Below are 24,714 nucleotides of genomic sequence, written 5' to 3'. Positions count from 1 at the left end.
TTAATTTTTCAAAGGCCTTGTTTGATTCCAAGGCCCACTATATCTCTGAGCTAAAATCTTCCTAAAGCAGCTGATGTCAACTGAGGCTATAATTTGAATATATAAAATATTAACAACGCTGGGCACACTTCCAAATATGAGATGGTCAAAATAAGCAGAACAAATAATTAGAAATAATTTATCTCTCTAGCTTTGTTCTTAATCTGAAGAGGGCCAAAGACATTTCTTCTCACACAAGAATTTTTAAAAGTAAGTTTAATTAATACCCATGAAGCATTCAGAAACTATAGTAATGGCGCCACTGTAAAGCTTAGAGGGGAATTAGTAATGGCATCTTTACAACAGGATTTGAATGCCATCCAGTAAATAAAAGACAGAGTAATGAAGAGGAAAAAAAATTAAATAGCTGTTCTTTAATGAGCTGCATCCACTATGTGAATTGAATGGGCAGATGTCCTCTGTTACAAGAAATTCTTGTAATTTAATCAAAAGAAGCATCTGAATATACAGTTACACAAAAGTTCTGAAGAAAACAGCAAGCAAATCTTAATTCTGGCATGCTTACCTTCCATGCGTTTGAGTTTTACAATCCTAATAATGCTGCAAGCCACAACAATTCCCTGCAAACACTGTCTCAAATGCTCTCGTGTTTAAAGGAAACTAATCCATTCCATTCAAAAAGGAAAAAAAACCAGCAATTTTGAGGAAGGGGATAGTGAACGAAACAGAAAAGGTAATTATGCTGTCATGTTGTACCTTCTCAAGTTTTTGGGTTTTTTTCAAGTTGATCATGGCCTTTCAGAAAACACATTGTAACAGAGGCAGGCAGCGAGCCACCAGATGTACAGAAGAGTTCGTGCATGAAGACACACTGAAAAGCTCAGTGGCTCCAGGGATTATAGAGAAATTTATCCTCTCTGCTTCACTTCATCCAAACATGAATTACACCGGACCAAGCAAGCAGTGATTATTCACTATCCCTCACAACAAAAGAACAAGTAGGAGGTCTAGAACTACCAAGAGACCCATCAGCAGGAACCTGGATGTAGAGATAGCAGCCACAGCAGTACAGGTGCACCCCCCCTCCAGGCAATCTTACACAGCACACAGCCAGGGGACTGTCAGACCTAGTAAATAAAGTCTTCCTTTACACTTGAAAGCATTTCTTATGCTTTTCCCTGGTCCCCATTGATGGCCCTTGTGAAACAGGAATGACCGAATCTTGAGATGACACAGCACAGCTCTTTGTCCGATGTTTTTACACTGCAAGAGTTTGGCTGCACAGGCATGCGTACCAACAAACCTCTGGTTTTTCACTGCTACATCCAGCTCTAGGTCCCGGAGCTGGTAGGAAGTGCGTGGTATATAATCTCATGTTAGTACATGTTTTAATTTGAAGAATGTTATGAGAACATTTAAATAACAAATCTTCAAACCTCTTGAGGTAGGCAGTGCAAGTCAGCACTACAATGCTGACTTGACAGGAAGCAAGATGAACACAGACGTGTTTGTTTGTAGTTCGAAAAACATCACTGATCCAAGATACACTGCAGCAGATTAGGATTTTTAGGTAATACGGGAACAGTTGAAAATGGAAGCTGCCTGCAGGAATTAACCTATAAACTACAACTGGCATAATTACTATCACTGACTACATGGAAATCATTCAAATAATTAGGGCAAGACTCCAAAGTGTTTCAAAGTCCTCAATATGACACAAAACCAATCAATGATATTGTTCTAAAACTTCTATACTGTGGAATTTTACTGCCAGTGTGGACCGTAGTCATGCCGTAATTCAGCTTTCCATTTGGTTTAAAATATTGACTGTGCTCAGAAATTTTCTAGTTAAGAGCTTTGAGCTTTCATTCAGCAGTAATCAACTGCAGACTGAAGTGCTCAAGTCCAGACTTGGGTCTTCAACATGCTTTCATCACTGATTTCCACACTTTTTCAAATGTCTGTCAAATCAAGTTCTAGTCAAAACTGGTTACAGCTTAATTGACAAATTAATTAAAAACAGATAATTATCTACCATTATCTCCTCTCCTTTCCTTGCACAGTGCTTCTCAATAGAGTGTGGAAGCCAAGTATACAAAAAACCCGAAAATTGTGACAAGGGGGGAAATAAATAATAAAAAAAAATAAAGTCCTATAATTACATGTTCTCCAAAAACATTAGCTCTGGTTTATTTCACACATATGTGGTTTATTGTTTTTTCCTTAGCATATCCTTCTGATATTAATTCTGGGTAATAGGCTATATAGTGTCCCACATGGTAATTAATATTGCGAAATAAGCTATAACTTGGGATTTATTGAATTTGTACAATTAGATTTTTTTAGTCTTAATGTTGCAGTAAGAATAGAGATTTACTTTAAGATTTATAAAGTTCTGGGTTATTTTTCCTGTCTACAAATACCCACCCATATCAATAATAACTACATTCAAAGATCCAGGTACTGTGAGGATCAGGGAAAATAAGTTATTAAGCTGGATATAAGAAGATAATCCAAAGAAGGCAAATTTAAGTACTATGCTGGACTGTCTGCCTTCTCAGAATGAGGGACTGTCAGGCGATGTACTCTCCCACCTACAATAGCAGTCTCTATGGGGAGATGATGTTTGGATGAATATGAAGTGAAATCCTCCTGTTCTCAAGACTGCTAATGCAGATTTTATTTATTTCCTGCATACTTAAATGGACTACAGGGAGCAAAGCATAGCAGAGCACCATCACTGCTGCCTACACCAGAAACATGCATGCATTTCAGCACCTCCTCCTCAGCGTTCTTTAGGATAAATATGAAAACTAATGGTGAAAAATTAAATGAGACAGTAGTTAAGAGGGCTATGAAAAATGCACCTTTGTTGATTTTAAGACTTTAAACAATAAGAAGTATCTGAGCTTTCTGAAAAGCAAAGCTTTCTTTTACATGTAGAGAAAAGACAAATGAGTCTTGCAGTGAGCTTATTGTTGAGGTTTTCCCCCTCCTGTATTTCTTTAAAATGAAAAAAATGTATTTCTTCATTTTAACTGGAAAGACATTAACCTTATGCAAGTGATGATATATTTAAACTTGATCTACCCAAGACTAACATGTTTAGCAGACCATAAAGATGACAGAAGACATTTTTCAAGCATCCAGAAAAATTCCCAGTGAAATTTAAAAGCTACTTTGATAATATACTTTCAAGGATGAAAAATCCAATAGAATCCTTTTTGAATAATAATAAAAAGAATACTTAAAAGAATGCCTAGAGGAAAAAAAAAAAAAAAAACAAAACACAACAAAAAAACCACCAGCTACATGTCCTGAAAATGAAGGAAATGAAAAGTCAAAGTTTCACTTTTTGAAAACAAATACTGACTGAGACAATGTAACTTTCAATTTGCAAACATTTATCAGGCCATAACCCCCATCTAGAAGCCTCCAGAGACTGGATGAGTCTTGAATGCCTCAGGTATGTGATGTTGCCTGCATACAATTTCATGCACAAGGAACACACAGCTGTTAATACCCCTTCTCTCAGGGCAGCCAAAGGCTCTCTCTTCAACGTGAGCCAACTCTAGACTGCAGCCAAGCGCTCTGGTTAATACATGACGAGATGGAAGCGTCTGGAAAAACCAGCAACTCAACAGAATCCAATAGTCTGTCACTGCCTAAAGCTTTGCCCAGGTATTACTATGCCTTCTGGAACTACATAAAGAGGCCGTTCAACATTGGAGAGAGTAAAAAATGCTACCAGCCCAGCTGCTGTTCCTCCCAGTTCAGCATCTGCCTGTCTTTTGCTCTAACAAACAGATATACCCTCTAGCCAAGCAATTTTTATGTCGGTCAAATACATAATTTGAGAATCAAGTCCAGCATTTCAGTGGCTTCTGAAACATTTTTATCAGACAATCTAGTCAGGTTGTCTGTGAAATTATTAGTGCCTTCAGTGTTGCAGACTTTTTTTCCAATTCCCACAGATGGGAGATCTTCAAGTATATATTTAAGAAAAAGAAAGTAAGAATATTAAGTCCTTAGCAACCACTGCAATTTCCTAACAAGTTATTCAACACAGAAGTTTCAATTTCACTTTGGTAATTTCTTGGTCTTGGCTGTACCATCTTTGAACATGTTTTTCCATCCCCAGTTCTTCAAGAAGTGAAAAAGATTTGAAGTTGTTTCATTAGAACTCTCTTACATTTTCTACAATATGCATCTTATTACCACTGTTTTATATTTTTTACCCACAAAGATAATCAGAATCTATCTAAAGCTTTTTTTCCCTAGGAATTGTCCAAAATAAGAAATACAAGCTATCAACTTGCTTCCTTCCACAGATCTCACTGTGAATGCAGAGAGATTTATATAGATAATCAAACCAATGACAGTTCATTTGAATGCTATAAAACACATATTTTTCCATGAAAGAATAAAAATACTGTTACATGATGGACCTGACACCTTTATCCTAACGATTGCTTTCTTATTTAAAGAACTCAAAACAACAAAAAGCACCAAACCACCCTGGAGAATTACTCCTCTAGCCTAAAATGTCTGAAAACTCCCCAATCAAATAAATTTACTTTCTAGTCAGAATTCTCTTCCTAAAAACCCTGTCATATACTATTTTTGCTTTCGGTGCTTTAGGCAATTCCACCAAGCCTATGAACAAAATAAATTTTTGATTTACTTTTCCAAAATATAAGTTCATGAACACTTAGCTCTAAAACTCTTGACTGTAACTCATTTAAAACTTAAATAACAACACAGCAGTTTCAGAATACCATCCAACACAGGGAAACATCCCAGCACACTTAATTCAGTGGTTAATTATGCCAGGAAAGGTATTTTCTTTTGATTATTGTTTCACTAATAGTCATGCTGTCTTTTGACTACTTAAAACCAAGGTTAAAGGAAGATACTTCAGATACTTAGATAAAACTCCTGTGAATTTTTCCAGGCAAGGCTCAGAGCAGCAATGAAAAACCATTTGTGAAGACGACACGCACCTCCGGCTCTCCAACGGGCGCCCATCACTAGAGATGCTTCGGGGAATGTTGGCTCGCTCTGGGGGTGGCATTTTTCCTTCTCCTTTTCCAGAGCTAATCCTAGATGGTACTGGGCTTTGCATTTGAGATGGCACCTGAGCCACATGAGGTCCCTGCCCTTTGCCTGCATTTCGCTGCCATTTGTTATTATTTCTGAAGGGAAATTTGAATTCATATGACATTCCTTCATTCACTTTGTACTCCATCACTGGCATGCGGTAGTTTTCTGAAGAACTCCTGGAAATGAAGAAATGAAGAAATGCAGCTATAAAACATAAAAACATGTGTCCTGTTCACAAGAAGAGAAATCTAAAGAAAGAAGCTGAATCAATTCTATGAAAGTATGAGTTTTTTCTTTTAAAAAAAATGTTTATTTAACAGATTTTTGAAGGCTCACACAAGGAAAAGGACTAGTGATGGTGAGAGTCTGTCTTGTCATCCTGGTGAGTGATGCACAACAGACTACCATGGACTCTGCCTTGTTGGCCTTTCCCCTGATTCTCACACACTAACTCTGTTGGCACCATCACTGAGCCCTAACCCAATGCCTGTCCTTGTCTATCCCTCCAGAAGACTTTACAGCCATGCATTCCAGTTGGTCAAGTTGATACTCTCCATCTGATACTGGGCTAAAAAAGCTAAAAAGGTATGTTAGAAAGGTATCTCCCCTTCTTAAAAAAGCCATGGGATTTAGAACTTACCTGCATCCAGACAAATAAGACCTGACATGTTTGTTCTTTTTGAGACACATCTTTCTGATGCACAGACATTAAAAGACAAGAGTCATGTGAAATAAGGCACCATACACAACTTTCAAACACCTTTGCCTTTGGAGTACCTCAGTTGTTAAATATGCACATTATGGACAGATTTGCTAGAAACTCTAGATGCCAAACCCCAAAGAGGCCCATTGCTTCGTAAGGAACAGCACAGCATGAAAATCTGTCTATAACAGGACATAAGCCAATGTAGCCCACATAAGAAGCAGGGCAAACTTCTGCATATATTTCAAATGAGGCACTTGGAAAAACGATGTGATCATCTGCTTCAGTAAGGATAATTTTAACATTTCTCTTGACAAATGTATATGTATCTGAGTAAACACTAAATGAGTATGTTTTATCATGATTACTTGATCTGCATACATCACTCTCTAATGCAAAGAAAAATAAAAAAACAGTGCAAAACTTTGAACCCACAGCTCTTCCTCTAAGTAACTACACCATTAGGGGTGAGAAATATCTTCCCTGAAAAAAACACAGAAAACAAGACAGAACTTGTTATCTGGCCATGCTGACATAAGCAAATTGTGTGGTCTAATAGGAACAGACAAAGTGAAACTGTGCAAAGGTCTTGCAGCCTACAGTATACTCATTTTGTAGTTTTACGCTGGTCTACCCTCTAGTCTTAATGTCTAAATTAAATTATCAGTTGGAAGGCATGAGGCATGCTTCTCAAGCACATGGAGATCAGCTGAAAGTCTCCCAAGGCCACTCAGATGTGATCCACTGCATGGTATACAAGGATGAACAGGAGATAAAGCCACTCACAACTGAACTAGAATATTGATAATTGATGTCCTTTGTTTTTTCCTTTCTCTTCATGTTTTATTCTCTGCTATTCTTTCCCTAGTGCATATGTACTTTGGGTTTCTCTTTTGCCCCGTGCAATGTACTTACAGTTTAGCAAGCAGGAATGCACCATTTCCTCTTAAGGCTGTGTCCTTGGTTTCAAAGCCAGCAATCAGCCCCACTAAATGAGTTCAGTGGCAATGTTTTAATAACCATGGTTTAGTAGAGACTTAACAACAAGGCTTGCCTCTGCACAGGGCATGAGAATGTGAATTGGGGTATTTGGATGTATTTTTTCATCTCCTACTGACCTTGTACATGTGCCTGTTGCCAAGTCAGCTTATCTAACTGCACTCCTGATCTTCCTCCAATTTCATGCCAACCAATTTATTAGGATAGGGAATGCTTCCCATATAAATGTAGTATTCCAAGCAGAACACATCTTCATTTTAGTTATGGTCTGCAGAATTTACTGTAGTAGAAATACTCAGTGACCTCCAGAGGATATATCAAAAGGACTCCAGTTGCAGAAAACTGATTGCCAAAAGGAAAATGCTTTGTGCAAATACTTAACTGAAGTCTCTAGTAATATACGTAGGATAGCTACAAATTTAAGACAGTTCTTGAACTTTTGTGATTTTGGACAGAGTAAATGGGGGGATCAAGAGTTGCTTTATGGAATTTTATAACAGCAATAACCCACCATGAACATTTGCTCACTAGACAGCAACAAAAAAATCCTTTGAGTATTTCAAAAAGTGCAGTCATTTCTCTTACTGCTATGGGTTTGGGTATACTAAAAGTAAGCCTGGTTTTGGCTGTACTTAATTTTAGTTCAGAAATAATAGGATCTGTGCTTTCCACACTGATTTTTCTGCTCTAATCCTTTTATGATGATTGCAGCTGAACTTCCCATTTACTCGGGCTGCTAAATACTGCACAAAAGCTTTCCAAGTATCTCATGAGTGACCTTATGCCACTCATCATTTTAATCCCTGACATGTATTCAGTTTTCCACTGACAGCTAAAGGACAAAAAACTACTTTTCTCTCTGCTCCTCTTTTGCTAGCATTTACAAAGAAGTTCATGTTTCATACAGTAAAAACAAACACAGAATTTTTCTTTTACACAAATAACAGGTCTTTTCTCAGAGACACAAATTCATATCAATATAATAAATATGTGTTAAAGTTCAGCTCCAGTCTTAAGCATACAAAGTTTTAGCAATTACACCTACAAAGGTATAGACCGATTAAAAAACAGCAGTGCAAAATTGCCCTCTTAGTCTCTCACTCCAAGGAATCCTCTGAACTTTGGTAACTACGCTTGCTTCTTGGTAAACCTATCCTAAGCCTTCAGCTAGCCTGCAGGCAAATTTATTTATTAAACATCATTCCATTTTAATCACATAGCAGCATTTCTAGGATACAAATACAGGATGTCAGAAACATGCAATTGGGACTTAGTGATGTGGCTGAAGGCTACAGACAACACTGAGAATTCATAAAAATTATAAAAGCTTTAGTGTGAATTCAGGAAAAGCGGTTAAGAAAAAATGCACACATTATTGCTTATTTCTGATGAAGCAACAGCTTTAAACTATAAAAACAGCAATATGACATGAGCTTCAGGCTTAATATAGACAGGAAGTGAGAGAGATGCAACAAGATCTATGGAGTTAAGAAGAATAACCATTTGCAGCAATTTCTCTGGTCAGGTCCATACCTTTGAAAAATCCCCATCATTTACAGCCTTACTTATGGTGAAAATAGAAGCATGTAAATCTATTTCTAGCTTTCAAGAATTATATTCACAGGCATTACAAACTATCAGCAAATGGAAAAGCAGGCAGGAACATGCACAATCAATTTTGATGCATGCTAACTACACAATTACGACTAAAATGTTGTTTGATTTCCATGTTCAGTTCCATGGTTCCATGAACTTCTTCACATGTTATTACATTTTCATATCCAATTAATATTTAGGCAGCATGGAGACAGAATATGGGCAGTTTTTCCTGCTCTCTTCTTCCAACCTTAAAATATTGGATGCTGTATTATAGTTACACTGCATTTTTTTTGGAGGCTAGCACTCTGTGGCGGCTCTTCCCACAAAGCAAGATACAATTTCAGAGCAAGCACAGTGACTGTAAAATACCTGCGTGGTGTGCAGTCCTCATAGGGAGGGACAATGACGACCTTCACGGTAACTGATGTCCTGAGCAGGTCAATCATTTGCTCGTGGCTCAGGGTGGCCACAGCCACCTTGCAGATCTCCACCAGGCGGCTGCCCTGGCGCAGCCCCGCCTGCCACGCGTAGCCGTAGGGCTCCACGTCTGCCACAATGCCCTCGTAGTTCACGTGGAAGCCCAGCTGGCCCAGGCCATTCCTGCGCAGAGTCATCTCCACGGTTTCACAACCCTTGGTCACAAGCTGAAATGAATTGAAATGTTGACAGAATTTAATGCATTGGGACATCTCTGGGGCTAACAGAGGTTTAGGGGCTCAGGTTTTGAACAACTGACTCGCAAGGATGATGGTGGGACACCATCAAGGGATATATGTTGCAATCCTAGGTACATAATCAGCTGAAATGAGTCTTGTTGCTCAAACTAAGTAGAATCTGGTTACTCAAGTTCTGCCTTGGAATTTTTACTGCAACCACAGGAATTTTAGAAGATACATGGTAGCACATAACAGAAAAACACATGGAGTTACACAAGCATCTCTGTCTTTTACACTTTAGTAACCAAAAAACATTCTCAATTTCTGGCTCTTTGCATTTCAGGAAATGGCAAAATAACTTCTCAGTCAGAGCATGCAGCTAGTAAGAACAGTAAACTGGGGATTATGCCAGCTCTTCCATGTACCATGGGCATCAATGTCATCAAGAGTAACTTAACAGGACCTAGATTTCCTTTTTTCCTGATTGTTATACAACCGTTATACAACTACAGTTGTGAAATTACAGAAAAGAGTGAAATGTAGCATGTTCTTTCATAACTTAATTGGATATAAAATGAGCATGGACAGATGTTTTATAGGGAGATATCATGATTCACTGCATTTTTAGTTTATCACATGCATTCAGAGTGTTTCTGAAGGTTGCAGTGGGGATTGGGACTGCACCCTGCTGGCAACATAATAAGTTAGTCTCAAAGATATTGCAGATTCATTTGAAACAAGATACAGCAAGTCTGTAAAACAGAGAAAGGGAAGGAAAACAAAGAAAAGAAATAATGTGATACTTCTGTCCTTGTTGTGTGGGAGCAACTTATGCATCTGAAGAACCCGGTCTTTTTAATACATTAATACATTTTTCACACACACAGAGAGCCAGCTGAGACTAGCTGATATCTGATTACAGTGAAAGCAATATTTAGTTTTGAGAAACAGAAGCAGAGCCCTTATAAATTTCACAATAAGCAATTTAACAGTTTTAGGAATCCCAGGCATTAAGCTGAAGCTTTACTTTGCCAAGGGGTGAGAGGAGAAAGCAAAGAAGGGGAACCAAACAAGAGAACACATTCTAACCTCCAGCCTTTTGACGATCTCTTTGATGTCATCCATGTTGCTGATGAAGCTCTCCAAAGAAACACATTCACCTCTCTCATAGAATATTTTGATATTTGTGTCTGTTGAAGTCCACCCTATCACATCTCGACAGGAGCAATTGAATACCACGCTTTTAGTGTCCTGTTCAATGAGGACTACAAACTCATTAGAGATGCCTAGGAGACAGTCTATTTCCATACCCTTGCTGTAGTCTTTTGCATGGACACTCCAGACAATAGCACCAGAACTATAGATTTCTGCTCCTGGATAAGGTTTAGACTTTTCCTTCTTCTTTGAAGCAAGCGAGATGAAGGGGAACTTGCCAGAAGGGTCAATGGGTGTGTTGGTGACATTCTTCTCTGCCAAGTCTTTCAAGTATTCTTGCCGAGTCCTGGTGGCCATCGCACGGAACTTTTCTGATTTATGAGCAGCATTCTCTGCATTAATGACTTTGGCCAGTAAGAAGTCCCTGAACACATTTGATTTAGGAAACGTCACACCTTTTGGAATAGGTGGGCCAAAGGATGGTACATCTCTAGATCTTGTCACAGCAACACTAAATGAAATAAAAGAATAAGAAACAGTGTTTCACTCTAGGCAAATTCAGCAGTTTTTGCTTACAGACAATACATTCCCTCAATTTTTCTATTATTCTCTCAGCAGTACACCTAAATTTACATATTAGTGTTGCCCAGTGTGGAGGTTATGCCCCCTATACTGTATAAACAGAAAGCCACTTTTTTTACATATAGACGTTTTTGAGTCATTCCCAGTCCCATGGCTTAAAAAGAGCATCAAGTACAAAATTTGAGGGGTTTTTTTATAAGTAATCATTCATGTATGGCAGTTGTGAATTTTGTCTGGGTTTGGTATAAAAAGAAAATTTCTAACTCACACTAGGAGAAAGGCTAGCTCAGAATGTAGCTACTCAATGCTGAAAAGCTCATCTGAAAGCAGTGCCAATTGTGTGATCAACACTAGAAATGTAGATTAAATGAACACATTAAAAAGATAAAGGCAATGAAGTCATCCTACAAGGCCAGTTCCACTGCAAAAATCATCTGGTGACTGTGATGCATATATACATCACATAAATGTTTTACATTTCTGGACTGAAAACCTCACTAGCTGATATTGCATGCCAGTGATAGAAGACAACTCTGAAAATACCAGAAATAAGAAACTTCTGAGAAGTTCAGAGATACACTGTAGAAACAAATCTGTTCTATTTCAACTCTTCCTTTTAGTTCCTGCACCAAGTGATGGACTGACAATAGGATTGCCTTTAGCAACACGGACCAGCTTAGTGATTCTCAGTTGTCAATTCTCTTGTGATATAAATCACATGAGAGTTGTTTGACATTCCAATCCAGTATCATTCACTTGGCTAACTATCCTAAGAGACTGAAACTCTACTTAGATGGTTTTGTGACAAGAAACGTTCCAATGGTCCAAACTAGGATTTACCACATATCTGTAACTAGATCTAAAAAATCATTAACTAACTTTGGCCAAGATACCATGGTAATGGAAATAAAGAAGAATAGGATAAAACTTGACCACATTAGGAAAGTATGTGGTGTTTTACTTGGAACACAGGCTGGTATTGTTTCCACATTTTGATTTTATCTGAATTCTTAAAGATAATCAGAGAAATTCCCTCCAAAAAATCAGTAACTAAGATTTCAGAGTATATATTTTGAGGGAGCATATAGGAACACCAAAAATAAAAATTAAGTCACCCAATCTACAACCGTATCTTCTGGTTTTGAGTGGTAGGGTGTTTTGTTTGTTTTGCTTTGCTGTTCTGAATTGCTTGGGGTGTTTTTTTCCTTTGTTTGTTTGTTTTTTCAATTACTATATTTTCTGGCAACTGATATTGAAAATGTCATTACTGTCATATGTCCTCCCAATGTATACTAGTATATCTCCAAGTATGCAACAGGGGGTGCTCATGAAGCAACTGACTTATCTCTAGTGGTCCTGAAGGATCTGTTAGTAAGAAATGGAAGCCCAAGTGTTAAACACAATTACTGGATGCAGTGAAAACCTACCAGAAACTACCAGTAAGATTTTGTTTGGTTCAGTTTTCAGTGTCATGAATCACAGGGATAAGAATTCAATCTTTAACACATGCTAGAGAAGTTTTAAAAAGTGAGCAATGCTCAGAGATGCCAGACTTTTGAAATATTGTTTATCTTAGCTGGGAGAGAGAATCACTGGCCAAGACAGTGCTTGACTTTATTCCTTTTATGTAGTTTTTAAATATAAACTCCAGTACATTTTTATGCTATATGGTTTCCTGTTTTGTCTAGAATTATGAATCCATGAAACTGTTCCAAATAATTCAGTGAAAAAGAGGTCAAACTTACTTTGAAAAGTCTCCTAGAAAAACTTTTCATAATAGAATTCTACAAATTGAAATCAAGTTTTTGCATTGAGAGGACAGGAAAAAATAGTATTTCAATCTTAAAGACAATACAGAAAATATACAATGTCTTGGTGGTCTTGTGTATCAAAATGAACACTGACATACTCCCAACTGTTTTCCACACCTGTTTCCCCTCCCCTTAAAACTTAAGCATGTACCATCACTAAAGCCAAAATTACTATTAAGCAACCAATGAGGTTCCAGCCCTTATAGTTACACACACTGGAAAAATGAGGTGATTCAGGAGTCTGAAGATAAAAAATAGAACCCTCAGATACTTGAATTTATTACAGTTTAGCAAGTATCAATCCTTCCTACACCTTTTAAAAGAAATAAAATATATGCAGCCATATTACTTAAAGTAACAGACAAAAGCAGATCTATGTTTTAATATGCAATTCAAGTGGAAGATGCATCTGCAGCCCTTGTGGATGCATTTCCTACATTCCCTTTGCTTGAAAATCACTTTCTGTACAGGATAAGAGCTGAAACATATATCTAAGAGTTTAAGAAAAGCTGTGTTCACATAAATTATGCAACAATTGAATTTTTCAATAAGCAGTCTGAAAAGAGTATCCACATGAACATTCTTAGTCCAGGAGAGTTAATACATATACAAAGTTCAGCATTAATTTCAGAAATGCTCTGTGAACTTTACCGAAATCTTCTGAGTAGGGAAAAGCCTTTAACCCATCTATATGTACTCAAAAAATAAAGAATACAGCAACTCATACACAGCAGTCTTAGATTTTCCTCTAAATAAGCACTAGCCTTAATAAAATACTTAAGTGAACATTTGTATTTCAGCAAAAACAAGTTAATTCTAAGGCTACCTCATTTCAAGATACATACTCTAAATCCACTGGCCTGACATTTCAAATTTTAAATGAAAATGCTTTATAGAAGTTTTCAGAGATCAGTCAACATGTAACAATGAAAATACTCTTAAGAGTTCCGCACATAAATAACAAAGGTAAGAACTTTCATTGATAGTAAAACAGTGTAACTCAGAAACATTATTTCTATATGGTTGTAATTTAGTTTAAAAATTATATAAACAGGAATATCATCTTGTAGTGCTTTATTACATGTTACTATCAATTACCATTTTCTATTTTAATTATATTGACTTTGAGATCACGTTAAGCCTTTATTTTTTGCTGCATAATTCTCTATCATTTCTTTGTTGGACTGAAATGAGATAGCAAATGAAAATATTTCAGAGAGCTTAGCTTCCTCCTGAAAGGTTAAGTCACACTTTTTCACTATCTTAATATTGAAAATGGAGCATGCACTAGATGACCGAATTATCTAAGCAAAAAGTGAAAGTGTTTTTTTTTTTTTTAACCTTTGTTCTATTTCTATCTATGCAAAAATATTCTTCTAGCATACTCTTAATGAAGAGAATAAAAAAGAAGTGAGAAGGCAATTCTAAAATAACTTCCAAGTGCTTGATATGCATGTGTATGTGCATGTGTGTGTGTGTGTCTGTACTCACAGCTGACAGCAGCAGTCTCCTCACTGGGCGTGTTTCATCTACATATTTGTGTGCCTATTTACTCTTTAAAAGAATTCTAAGTTCACATGACTCAAAACCTCCCTGACCTTCATGTTTCATGACATTTCCCTACTGGAGAATTTCAGAGAAGAATGACAGCTGGCTTTGCACTGATGTGCTCAGTGAGTGCAGCAATAGCTACCTGTAACACACACTGTCAGTGCAGGGACCGTGCACCCTCACAATGACAAAGACATGCTGGAAGTGGGATCGGATGTTCTTTGGGCTGAACGGTTGTGCTCCAGGCTCCTGGAAAACTATTGTCACAATATCATTTCCAATGTGGCGTTTTCTCAGAAGCTTTAATGTGGGGGGAAAAAAAAAAAAAAAAAAAGGTTAAAACAGACTTCTCACAGTTTTCCAATAATTTATTTCTCATTATTATAAATTACTATTGTACATTTTCTTTCCCCAAGTGATGCTTCAAGTTGGAAACTGAAACAATTGAGACGTATATAACAAGTACCAGAATTAGTTGTTCACCTAATATATATCAGGCATGGTTGTTTTTGTAACCATTTCATTTCTATATGTAGCATAGAGGGTAAACTTGTAAGTGAAAATTTTAAGCTAAACAAAGGGGAAAAACACTTCCTGTGAGTATCAAGAGTAATCAGTGATACATGGAAGCAGAAAAACATCCCCAGTCCACACGTTTGTACAAGCCAGTGCTAGGTTCTATTTAAAGTTGAAAATTAGTTGTCATTGTCCTTAAGACATGCTATAAACAATTTCCTGGTAGGCTTCTTTCCAAAAATACAAGACTACAGTAACAACAGAAGGTGAGCTACAAAGGAGTAGAATATTTAGTATACAAAAGCAAACTGAAAAGAATTCTATGTTATTTTCCATTGTAAAACAAAAATCTCTCTTTTATTTGCAGAAGTACAAAGCACCATTTCTAGAATAAAATGCATATACATCATACAAAACAATGTGCCTTAGTGTTAAACAAGACCAGGTACTTCAGTGTAACAAAGCAGTTCTGCCCAAACAGTATAATGGAGTTAAAAAAAAAAAAAAAAAAAAAAAAAAAAAAAAAAAAAAAAAAAAAAGGATCTTGACAAAAGGATTTTTGCTCGTATTCTTGTGTAGTGTGCTGGACCACCCACTCATTATCTCTGTGCATACTGCAATTTGCTGAATGCAAACTTTAAAGGGCAATTGACTTTACTGTAGATGGTTTAAAATTATTTTAGAATCATCAGGTACACTGTGGTCCTTCTGACATATGCTACTGACATCATTGCATACTATTCACATCAAACTAATGCACAACTAAATAGAAAACAGTCCAATGGAGAAAAACCTATGGTGTACCTACGATCATCTACTTTGCTCATCTCCCTGACACAAAGATTGCCACTTTTACTTTTGATTCTTTAAGTGTTTTTTTTGCTAGTAATGCATAAAAGTTGTCATAAATACTCAATAGTTCATCTGCTTCTGGGCCCATCTTACCTGTTGCTTGTTGTTTGGAGTATATGGCAACATAGTAGAAACGTGGAACATGATTTCATAGTCCTTGTATGTTGTGTACAGAGAGTGAGTACCTGTTGAGTCAGCTGCAGTTACAGAAGACAAAATAAAGGTATTATTAAAAATAAGTTTAAAAACAAACTTTAATTTTTATTAAAAAACATATCAGCCAAGACAAGAACTTTTCTTCATCCTCAATCCTAGCTGAAATAACCAGCAAGTAAGAACTTATTCAGAGTTTATTCACCTGCCAAAGTAAGTGTCACATCAAGACAACCTGTGCACTTTTGCATACTTTTCCCAGACAAAAACTCATTAGGGAATTTATACCAAAAGACCCTGAAGAAAGCCTACATAAGCATGAAAAGAGACAACAAAGTCTGAGATAACTCTCAGTTATAAAATATCCGCCCAATATCTCAGAATGAAACTGAACTGTAAGGAATGTGAAAAGGCTTCAGCAAGGAAGGCAGATAGATACTGAAAATTAATACCATCATCAAGCACATAATAAACAGCAAAGGAGCTATAACACACAACAACAGGATGAGTTATCCTAAGCATAAACATCAGGACTTGAAATTAACTGTAATGAAATCAGGTAGCACCTTCACCAGAGCAGCTGCTTTATGGACAGGAGCAGTCAAAACCCCAAGTAGGATCCCAGCATCCTTATAACTGAGGATGAAAAAAGCCCACAAAAATTACATTATGATACTGGTATATTAATCTAAGATAATCTCATCTGTTTTGAGTTCTGGCCACCTTATTTAAAAATGAGCTACAGAAGAAAGATAAGGGATCCAAAAATAAGCCACAGAAATAATTAAATGGGGATGGACAGACTTCCATGTGGAGAGAAAATGATAAAACCTAGGATAATGAAGTTTAGAAAGAAAAATGAAGAGGAGGATATTACTTGGTTTACAAAGTGTTGGTTGAAAACAACACTTGATTATAGACAAATTGTGAACTTGTTTTCACTTTCTTTCACTCTAAAAAGTGACCTTGAAAAATGTGCCATTTATTTAAGCAGAAGCACATTTAAAAATGAAATAGTGAGTATGCACTGTTAAATACAATTTCTATCCACAGCACAAAAAGCCTGCTTTCACACACCATTTGAAAAATAATTAAGTTTTATCTATGGAACAAAGCATTCTGGCTATTTGAAGTTATATAAACATGCTACTAAATTATATAATCCCAGCTATTTATAACAATGTATTTTAAAAAGCTGTTAAAAACCGTTTCTTGGCATTTTCATTAGCAGAGAGATCATGTTACTAAGAAGATAACAGATTTGAGATTTGTGATGCATTTACAGTAACATAAATATACAGTTTATTTATCTAGATTTTAAATATAAATGTTGAGGAGCCTGTTCCTTGTCATATTCAGAATAATAGAGGTAGCTTTACTGTAAGTGAAACACAAAATTATCTGTAAAATGAACTGGAAAGTTTGCTACATTATAGCCACATAGATTATTTGAAAGCACAAAATCTCTATCTATAATAAAAAGGGAATTAGAAAGAAAATATTCATATAATATAAATATTACAATAATAATTTAATATTAATATTAAATATGATAATAATTTTCTTTTAAATGCTGATTAGAACTGCAGGACAGCTGAAAGGGGATAATTTCATTTTGCACTGTGTTCACAGCAACCTCTGTCCTCTGCCTGATCACTGGAGTGCACACCCAAGAAGGCAGATACACCCAAAAGTCACCTAAACATCAATGCAACTTTGTAACAGCTTTATCTGCTGAACAGTAAATACACTGATTTGTACATCACCTTTTAGAAACAGAGCATATAAAAATATGACAAATAATTGGAAAAGAGGAGGAGCCGGTGCAAAAAGATAGGTAAGTGAGACGGGAAGGCAGGCCCCAAAAGAGGGGAACGGAGTCAAAAGGTATTGGGGGAATAGAATAAAGCAATTCTGACCAGAAGTATTATAGAACACCTACAGATTTAAGCCAAGCTTTCAACGTTCCTGGCAGGATTTAATTTTAGGCAGAAAAATGTTTTCTGAGAACAGCACTGATTTTGCAACTAAATAATCAGGCTATAAACCAAATGACACATTTAATAATTCCAATTTCCAAGCACTTCACAGTTTAAATCTTTCCTATGCAAATCCAACTACTAACAGAAGCCCATATGCAGTATGTGCATCTCTCTCACCATTCAGCTTTTTGAAGTCCAGAATACTTTTCCTGAAGTACACCACCACAACGGCAGGGTATTTGTTTTAAACCAAATCACAGCTATTGCAATAAATTTCAAGACTGTGTTCTGGAATAACATCCATCATTTTAGGGTCAAAACTGCAAGCCAGCAATCTTGAGGCCTAAGGGATGTTTAAATTCATTAGCACCTTTTTACACTGCAGACATCCTCTCTGGCCACCAGTTTGTGGCACAGTTACTCATGATGCTTTCCCAGCCTTGCTCCATTACTGGATCTGGCCACTTAGCTGAGTAGTTCACCCTTTTTCCCTTCCAATCACTTATCTCTAAAAAACCTCCTTAGTCTTCTGTCCTTCCAACGATTCTCAGCTATATTCACAAAGATTAACAGACTCACATTTGAAGTGGTTTTTTTTTCCTAACTCCAATAGTGCTCAAAACTGGCTGACAACCACCAGCATGCTGCTGACTGAATCCACAGGACTTTGTCAGCCTCTTCTACAGCAGTTTAACCTCTGTGCTAGAAAACTCTAAAAAAACGTTGTGAGTAGAGAATCTGACTCCCTGTTTCAAAGAAAAACATTGCAAGAAATTGTAGGAGAATGAAAAATAAATTACACCGATAAGGCAGGACAACCATTACTACAAACTGCAGTAGGGCTCACAGTAAAAAGCATAAGAACAAATATTTTCAGAGCTTAATGTCTCTCCCTTTTACCTTTGCTTTGCCAGCAGCTGTCAACACTTCTCTTATGTCATACACAAGCATTACACCAAGCACTCATGATCAACTTCCATAATATCCAAAAGTATATGTGTAACACAAATGCAGATAAATGCAGATGGACTTCCCCTCATCCCTATTTCTGCTTCCTAAGTAACCTAACATTTTAAGATTTGTTGGTCTCCCAACAGACACCTCAGACCCAAGAGCAAGTCTATCATTATTTCCACAAGGTTGGAAAGCTGTTATATAGTGCAAGTTAAGAAGGTAATCTATCTATATTATTTAATTACAAACATCAGGGTTTCTTGACAACCCATACATGAAATGTCAATTCAAAGTCCATTCACTGCCTAAATTTTATTATCTACTTAATAGCTTATGGTTTTATATTCTTCTGATGTCTTAATCAGAAAATCATGCAGTATATAAACATTTATCATGGAAACCTACTATTATTAGCTTAGTTTACAATCTTGTCAAATTGATAAATTATAAAATTCCCAGGTCATATTAATCAACTTCCTTTACTTCCCCTATCAACCACACTACCACTCTGTTGGACACACAATCCTTCTTACCAGGCCTAGCATTATCAAGCTGATCCCACTTACCAATTTAAAATATTGAGAAGCAAGACTAAGTGGGGGGGAGGGAAATAAAGCATGCACTGCAACTAGAAAATAAAGTAAAATTACTGAAGTTATTATTTGAAAGATCACTGTGATGTTTATTACTTTAAAGTGATGCCCATAAGCTTCCTAGTCACTGTGGGATAGGTGACATTTCCAAGCTCTATTTGCTATCCAAAGTTTGCAGGCTGCCAGGAGATAGACTGTTTCCCCTCTGGTAATTCCAGAAATAAACAAACAAAACTTGAGAAGTAGCATCTCTTTTTCACAGTGATACTGGCAGAGATCCAAAACAAAAGCCCTTGAAGGATGCAATACACTTAAATAGGATTTCAGTTAGTAGTATGCATGAGATACCTCCTTTTAAGGAATTGGCTCTGTTATGGACACTTACTAATTAGGACTCTAAAAATTTCTAAGAATAACTGTTCTGAAATTGCCTTTTGCTAGAGCAACTTTACTTTTCTAAATTTGCAAAAAATTAAAAATACTGTGTTTCCAAGAGTACGTATACAAATCAGCTCATCTCCTCGCAGAGAAAAATCTTTTCATGTCCTACATCATGCAACTACTTTCCACAGCTTGCTAAATATTTTCAAAGGTACAGAAACTAGCCAAGTAGTCTTGACCTTTCTGACAAGCCAATGAACAGACATTTGTTTTTAAGCACATCTTTGCAATCAACTGTGCTGCCACTGAACACAATTCTTGTGCAGGAAAATTTCCTGAGTAGTGAGACTACAAGAACTAGTTCAAGACAGGGCTGTCTAGCAACAAAAGGGCATAGAGCTGGAAGATGGAGAAGCTCAGTTCTTAGCTGTAGACCTAGCTGTTTCAGCAAAACCTATAAACCTAAATCACAGTAAAAACCCACAACCCCCTCCTTTGCTGGTCTCTGTGTTAAGGCCAACGCAAAAGTTCTGACTGCTGACTTAGAGTACCTACCTGACTATATTCTGCACTACATATATTCCCCACACCTGAGATGCAGCTCTTGTGACCATCTCTGGTCTTTAACATTTGCTCTACCACTAAGTGTGTTTTTCCCCTATATCCTGTGAAGAATATGCTTTAAGTGTTTCCAAATGCAGCTATCCAAAGTGCTGAGTGTTGTGCTCCCAAAGCACCTTCTCTTTCAGCATTTCCATCTGTACTTTGCACACTGGCAGAAAGGAGAACATACCACCATCAAGATCAAATTAGAAATGTTTGCTGCTATTGTTCACATTTGCTGCTGTCCAGACCTACTCATTAAGAACTCATACATGCTCACAAGTAGTCATGTGTTTTCTCAGTAATCCTACAGGCAATCTAACCTGAAAGATTTCAAACAACTTAAAAGAGTTCTTAAGCAGTTCTGGCTGATAAGTTTCCACATATGTAAGGGTGTAAACTTTGAAAGATAACGTAGGTAATCCTTCATGAAAGCAGCAGTTTCCACTCAGAGGATTTCCTGTCCTCTATGGTCATACTGAAGTGTTCACATAAAGACTCTTTGTATTTTTAGATACAGAATGGAGCTGAGTGGGTCTGCTGGGCAATGTGAAAAAGATAAGCCAGCTCTCAACATGGAGGAGAAACCTTCATTACAAGAAAATAACTGTCAAAACCAGGAGTGAGTCAGTCAATTTAAAAGTTCCATTCAAGAGGTGCTAGTCCATAAACTCAAAGCCTGACAATATTCTTTCCTCAAGTCAGAAGCAACAACAAGGAATTCGAAACATCCGTGGAAAATTCTGCTGTTCAGAAGAAAATACAAAAGTGCTTAGAAGACATTTACAGTTTTCTTGGGTATATTTGAGCAGATGAATCAACTCAATCATACAGCATTTACACATACTAGAAACCAGTGGTGTGGACTGACACCAAAATATGGGTTATTTTCCATTTTTTTCCACATCTTAATTAACCTGGAAGAAAGGGAAAAGAGGATCTTTATTGTAAATTCATGTGAATGTAATGGGAATAATGATAATGTCAGACTCAGTTTAGAAAGTTGAATGATTTCTTTATTATAACTATGTTATAATACATTAATATACTATATAAAGGAAGATATTAAAACTACATGCTACTTTCTCTATTATATCTAACTCACAACTCATGACCCTGTTCTTTAGAGTCTAGACACAGGTGGATTTGACTGACTACTAGACTTAAACAATTTCACTAGAATCTAATTAAGTAATCACCCTAGGTAAACAATTCTCTAAGTACATTCCAACATAGGAAAAACAAGGAGTAGAAATACAAATTGTTTTCTCTTTTTTTCTCTCTGTGTACTTTTACGAAAAATCCTGAGACAGAGAAATGTGCTGTCACAGGATCTTGCTTTAACAACTGAAAGTAACAAAGTCACAATATAAAACCAGAAGCTAAATGTTTTCTCTGTTTTCCATACCCATTTGATTTTTGACCTAGCTCATTTTATAACCAATAAAATGACAGTTCAGTGCTGATCAAAAGAAAAAATCACCTTGAGAATTACAAGTATTTCCTACAAGAGGGCTGATGAGGGACTTCTCCCAAGGACATGTAGCAATGGGACAAGGGGAAATGACTTTAAACTGAAGAAAGGCAGGTTTATATTAGATATTAGGAAGAAATTCTTTACTGTGAGGGTGGTGAGGCACTGGAACAGGTTGCCCAGAAAACGTGTGGATGGCCCATCCCTGGAAGCGTTCAAGGCCAGGTCGGATGGATCTTTCAGCAACCTGCTCTAGTGGAATATGTCCCTGCCCATGGCTGCAAGTTGAAATGAGACATCTTTCAGGTCCCTTCCAACCCAAACTATTCTATGTGTCTATGAATGCTCTCAAGGGAGGAACTACAACAGAGGGAATATAAGTATTGCAAGTAAAAAAAAAGCAGGCTCAATGTTAAATATGTGCAAAATAGGTATTAATTTAGGTTTAAAGCCAAAGAAGGCTTTAGAACCCTCTGAGGATTGATGATCAGACTGGTCAAGAACAGCCTAAGGAGATGGCAATGCAATTGCTTTCGGAATTAAGGACAGAATATAGAATGATGGAACATTAAAGCACAGCAAGGTACTTTCTTTATGCCAGGAGACCCATGAAAAGATCACAGCTTCTGCTGCACTAAAGCTGATGAATGTTTTTCAGCTTTCATGAATCAAACTCCTTATTTCATTTCCTTTGCTACAAGTGAGCAAAATAGCAAAAGACCTCCATAGGAACTGGTTAGCTCCACTACTCAAAGAAAATGAATACAAGACAAAATTTCCCCATTTAAACAGATCTACAAATTATATGCAGCATGTGCTAGCTGATAAACAGGTACTTCACATGACTGATTCCAAATGCAGGGAGTTTCTTTTATAGTTACGGTCACCCAAGATCATCTTATCACTGCATTTTGTTGCAATATGTTTTACAGTTAGAGCTGATAACATAGCTGCCAAATCCAGTTTAATTTCCATAACTCAAAAAAGAAAAAGCACAGAGGGAGGAATACATTTGACAGGATGACTAAGACAAAACTGCCTAGAAGAAAAACTGCATGCAACAGACACCAGAAAAGCAGTATATCAACTTTTCAAGGTGAAGTGACGCAGATGGGTTCACAAACCATTTTGGAAACAGTCTATAGGCATATAATTTTTTAAAAGACATACCAGCTGTATTGATTAACCTTAAGACAAAACACTGATGATAGATTTGCAATACCAGTAATTGTTCCATAATTATTGGTTTCTTGTTGTAGCTTTATTGATAATTTCATACCAAATCAGTGCAAAAATCCAATTATCAGAGTTGAGAGACTATATGAATACAGCTAAATTACGCATGTGCTCTGCTTTCACTTATATTAAGCAACTGCCTTCCTACAACAAAGAGGTTAATTTTAAAAACTCTTCAAAAAGGCAGTTAGCAACAATATCAAGCATTTTACTCAAGGGGGGGAAAAAAGAATTAAAAAGTCTTACTTTTTGTATCCAGCTGAGCACGGTACTTGTCAAATCCCTTGAGCCGAACTCGCTCTCCCAAGAGCTGAAGAAACTCCTCAAAGGCCGGACCTGCTGACTCATTATTATACATTTCCTCTTCTGTGCTTTGCCCAGCTTTGCAGTACATGATACCCACCTTAAGTTGGTAACTTAACTGCAAAAAGAAACAGATTAAAATTTTATGTGTATACCAAGTGATGAAGCAACTTAGGCACTGAATTCACCTCCCAGGTTTTCATAAATCCACAATTCACAAATAAAAAGATACCTAGTATTCAGTCTAATTTCAGAAGTTAGTCTAGTTCCAAATACTCTCATTGTTTTCTACTGTAACTGCCTCAATAATGGCAGATATAATCTGAAGATGCCAAAATGCTTTCTGAAGTGAAAGAAACATGAATATTGTTTATTTCCAAGAGGACAACACAGAAGCTTGCGAGTGAATGTCCAACACTGAGCTACATGGCCGGGCTGAGCCACAAACCTGACACTCACTGACTGCTACCACGGCTGCCATCCCATGCTAAGCCTTCCACGCAGAAAGATGGGGTACGTCATGTACTTGTTTCTTCAGCAAGTGACCAAATGAAACCTCTCTCATTTCAAAGAGAAGGCAGAAATTATTCACCTGTTAGCACATTCATCTGTTAGCAATGATGAAAGACTCCACAACATTCCATTGCTCCTCCCTGACTTAAATATGATGATAATAACAAAAAAAACCCAGCTAAATTGAAAAATGCTGGTCATACCTTGAAGGTACTATTTACTAACATAGATCTTCAAATACACTTGTGCTTTTTATTTCCATTTTCCCTCTAACTTGGTAGTTAGAAGGAAAATGGAAATAAAAATCTTCAGCAGAAGCTGAAGATGTAAATAAAGTGATTTTCTACCCAACCGTAATTGTTATTCCTCAAAGCAAACTGTTTCTGCCAATTCCAAATTGATACACATGCACACACAAAAAAAAAAGAGATACACTGGTATTATTTACATCTGGACTACAGATAGACAAGTCACAGAAGAGAAGAAAGCAGCATCCACAGCCATTTACTGCTGTCTCCAAAACCAATTTCACAGGCAGGAATTCTGATTGAAGGAGCACAAGGGAGAGCCTTGGAGTTTGTGCATGTAATTCATCCAGTAGAAATGCCTCCTTATTGCATGGTAAATAATCTTCCCTCCCACATATGAATTTTTGCAGAGGCTCTATTCAAATAAACACTAACCACATGTGCCAGAATGAAATTGTAAGAAAATCTATCACAACTGGCATGAGATTTACACATTTCAGCTACATGTTAGCGTGAAGTGAAAACAGTAATTTGCAAGGGCACCGGAAGCAAAGTTATCTGAATATACTGTAATTTGCTCTCAGCAGATTCTATCCCAAGCCATGAGGCAAAGGATTTCGAACTTGCTAGGACTATGTGGACACATCATTAAACTGAAATTCACTCATTTTAACCTATTGTATTTATGATGGGATAATTTAAAGGCCCTCAGAAGTGATCCTACTCTGTCTCTAAAGAAAGTAAATT

The 24,714-nt window shown here is 36.8% G+C and overlaps 1 protein-coding gene across 3 annotated transcripts in view; it reads right to left on the bottom strand.

The window, feature by feature from the left end:
- The window catches only part of SIPA1L1 (signal induced proliferation associated 1 like 1), a 199,426-nt gene that overhangs the window by 30,593 nt on the left and 144,119 nt on the right, over positions 1 to 24,714 (bottom strand). For all 3 annotated transcript variants that reach the window (XM_021543125.3, XM_021543123.3, XM_021543124.3), the window contains 6 exons: positions 23,150 to 23,324; positions 15,621 to 15,724; positions 14,302 to 14,459; positions 10,150 to 10,726; positions 8,774 to 9,048; positions 5,004 to 5,279 (listed from right to left, as the gene is read on the bottom strand). In XM_021543125.3, coding sequence (XP_021398800.1) covers positions 5,004 to 5,279; positions 8,774 to 9,048; positions 10,150 to 10,726; positions 14,302 to 14,459; positions 15,621 to 15,724; positions 23,150 to 23,324 — 1,565 coding nt within the window. The remainder of the gene's footprint in view (positions 1 to 5,003; positions 5,280 to 8,773; positions 9,049 to 10,149; positions 10,727 to 14,301; positions 14,460 to 15,620; positions 15,725 to 23,149; positions 23,325 to 24,714) is intronic.

Source organism: Lonchura striata, chromosome 6, assembly GCF_046129695.1.
Source record: "Lonchura striata isolate bLonStr1 chromosome 6, bLonStr1.mat, whole genome shotgun sequence".
NCBI classification, from domain to species: Eukaryota; Metazoa; Chordata; class Aves; order Passeriformes; family Estrildidae; genus Lonchura; species Lonchura striata.
The sequence above is the reverse complement of the archived record's forward strand: the minus strand, read 5'-3'. Positions and strand labels throughout refer to the sequence as shown.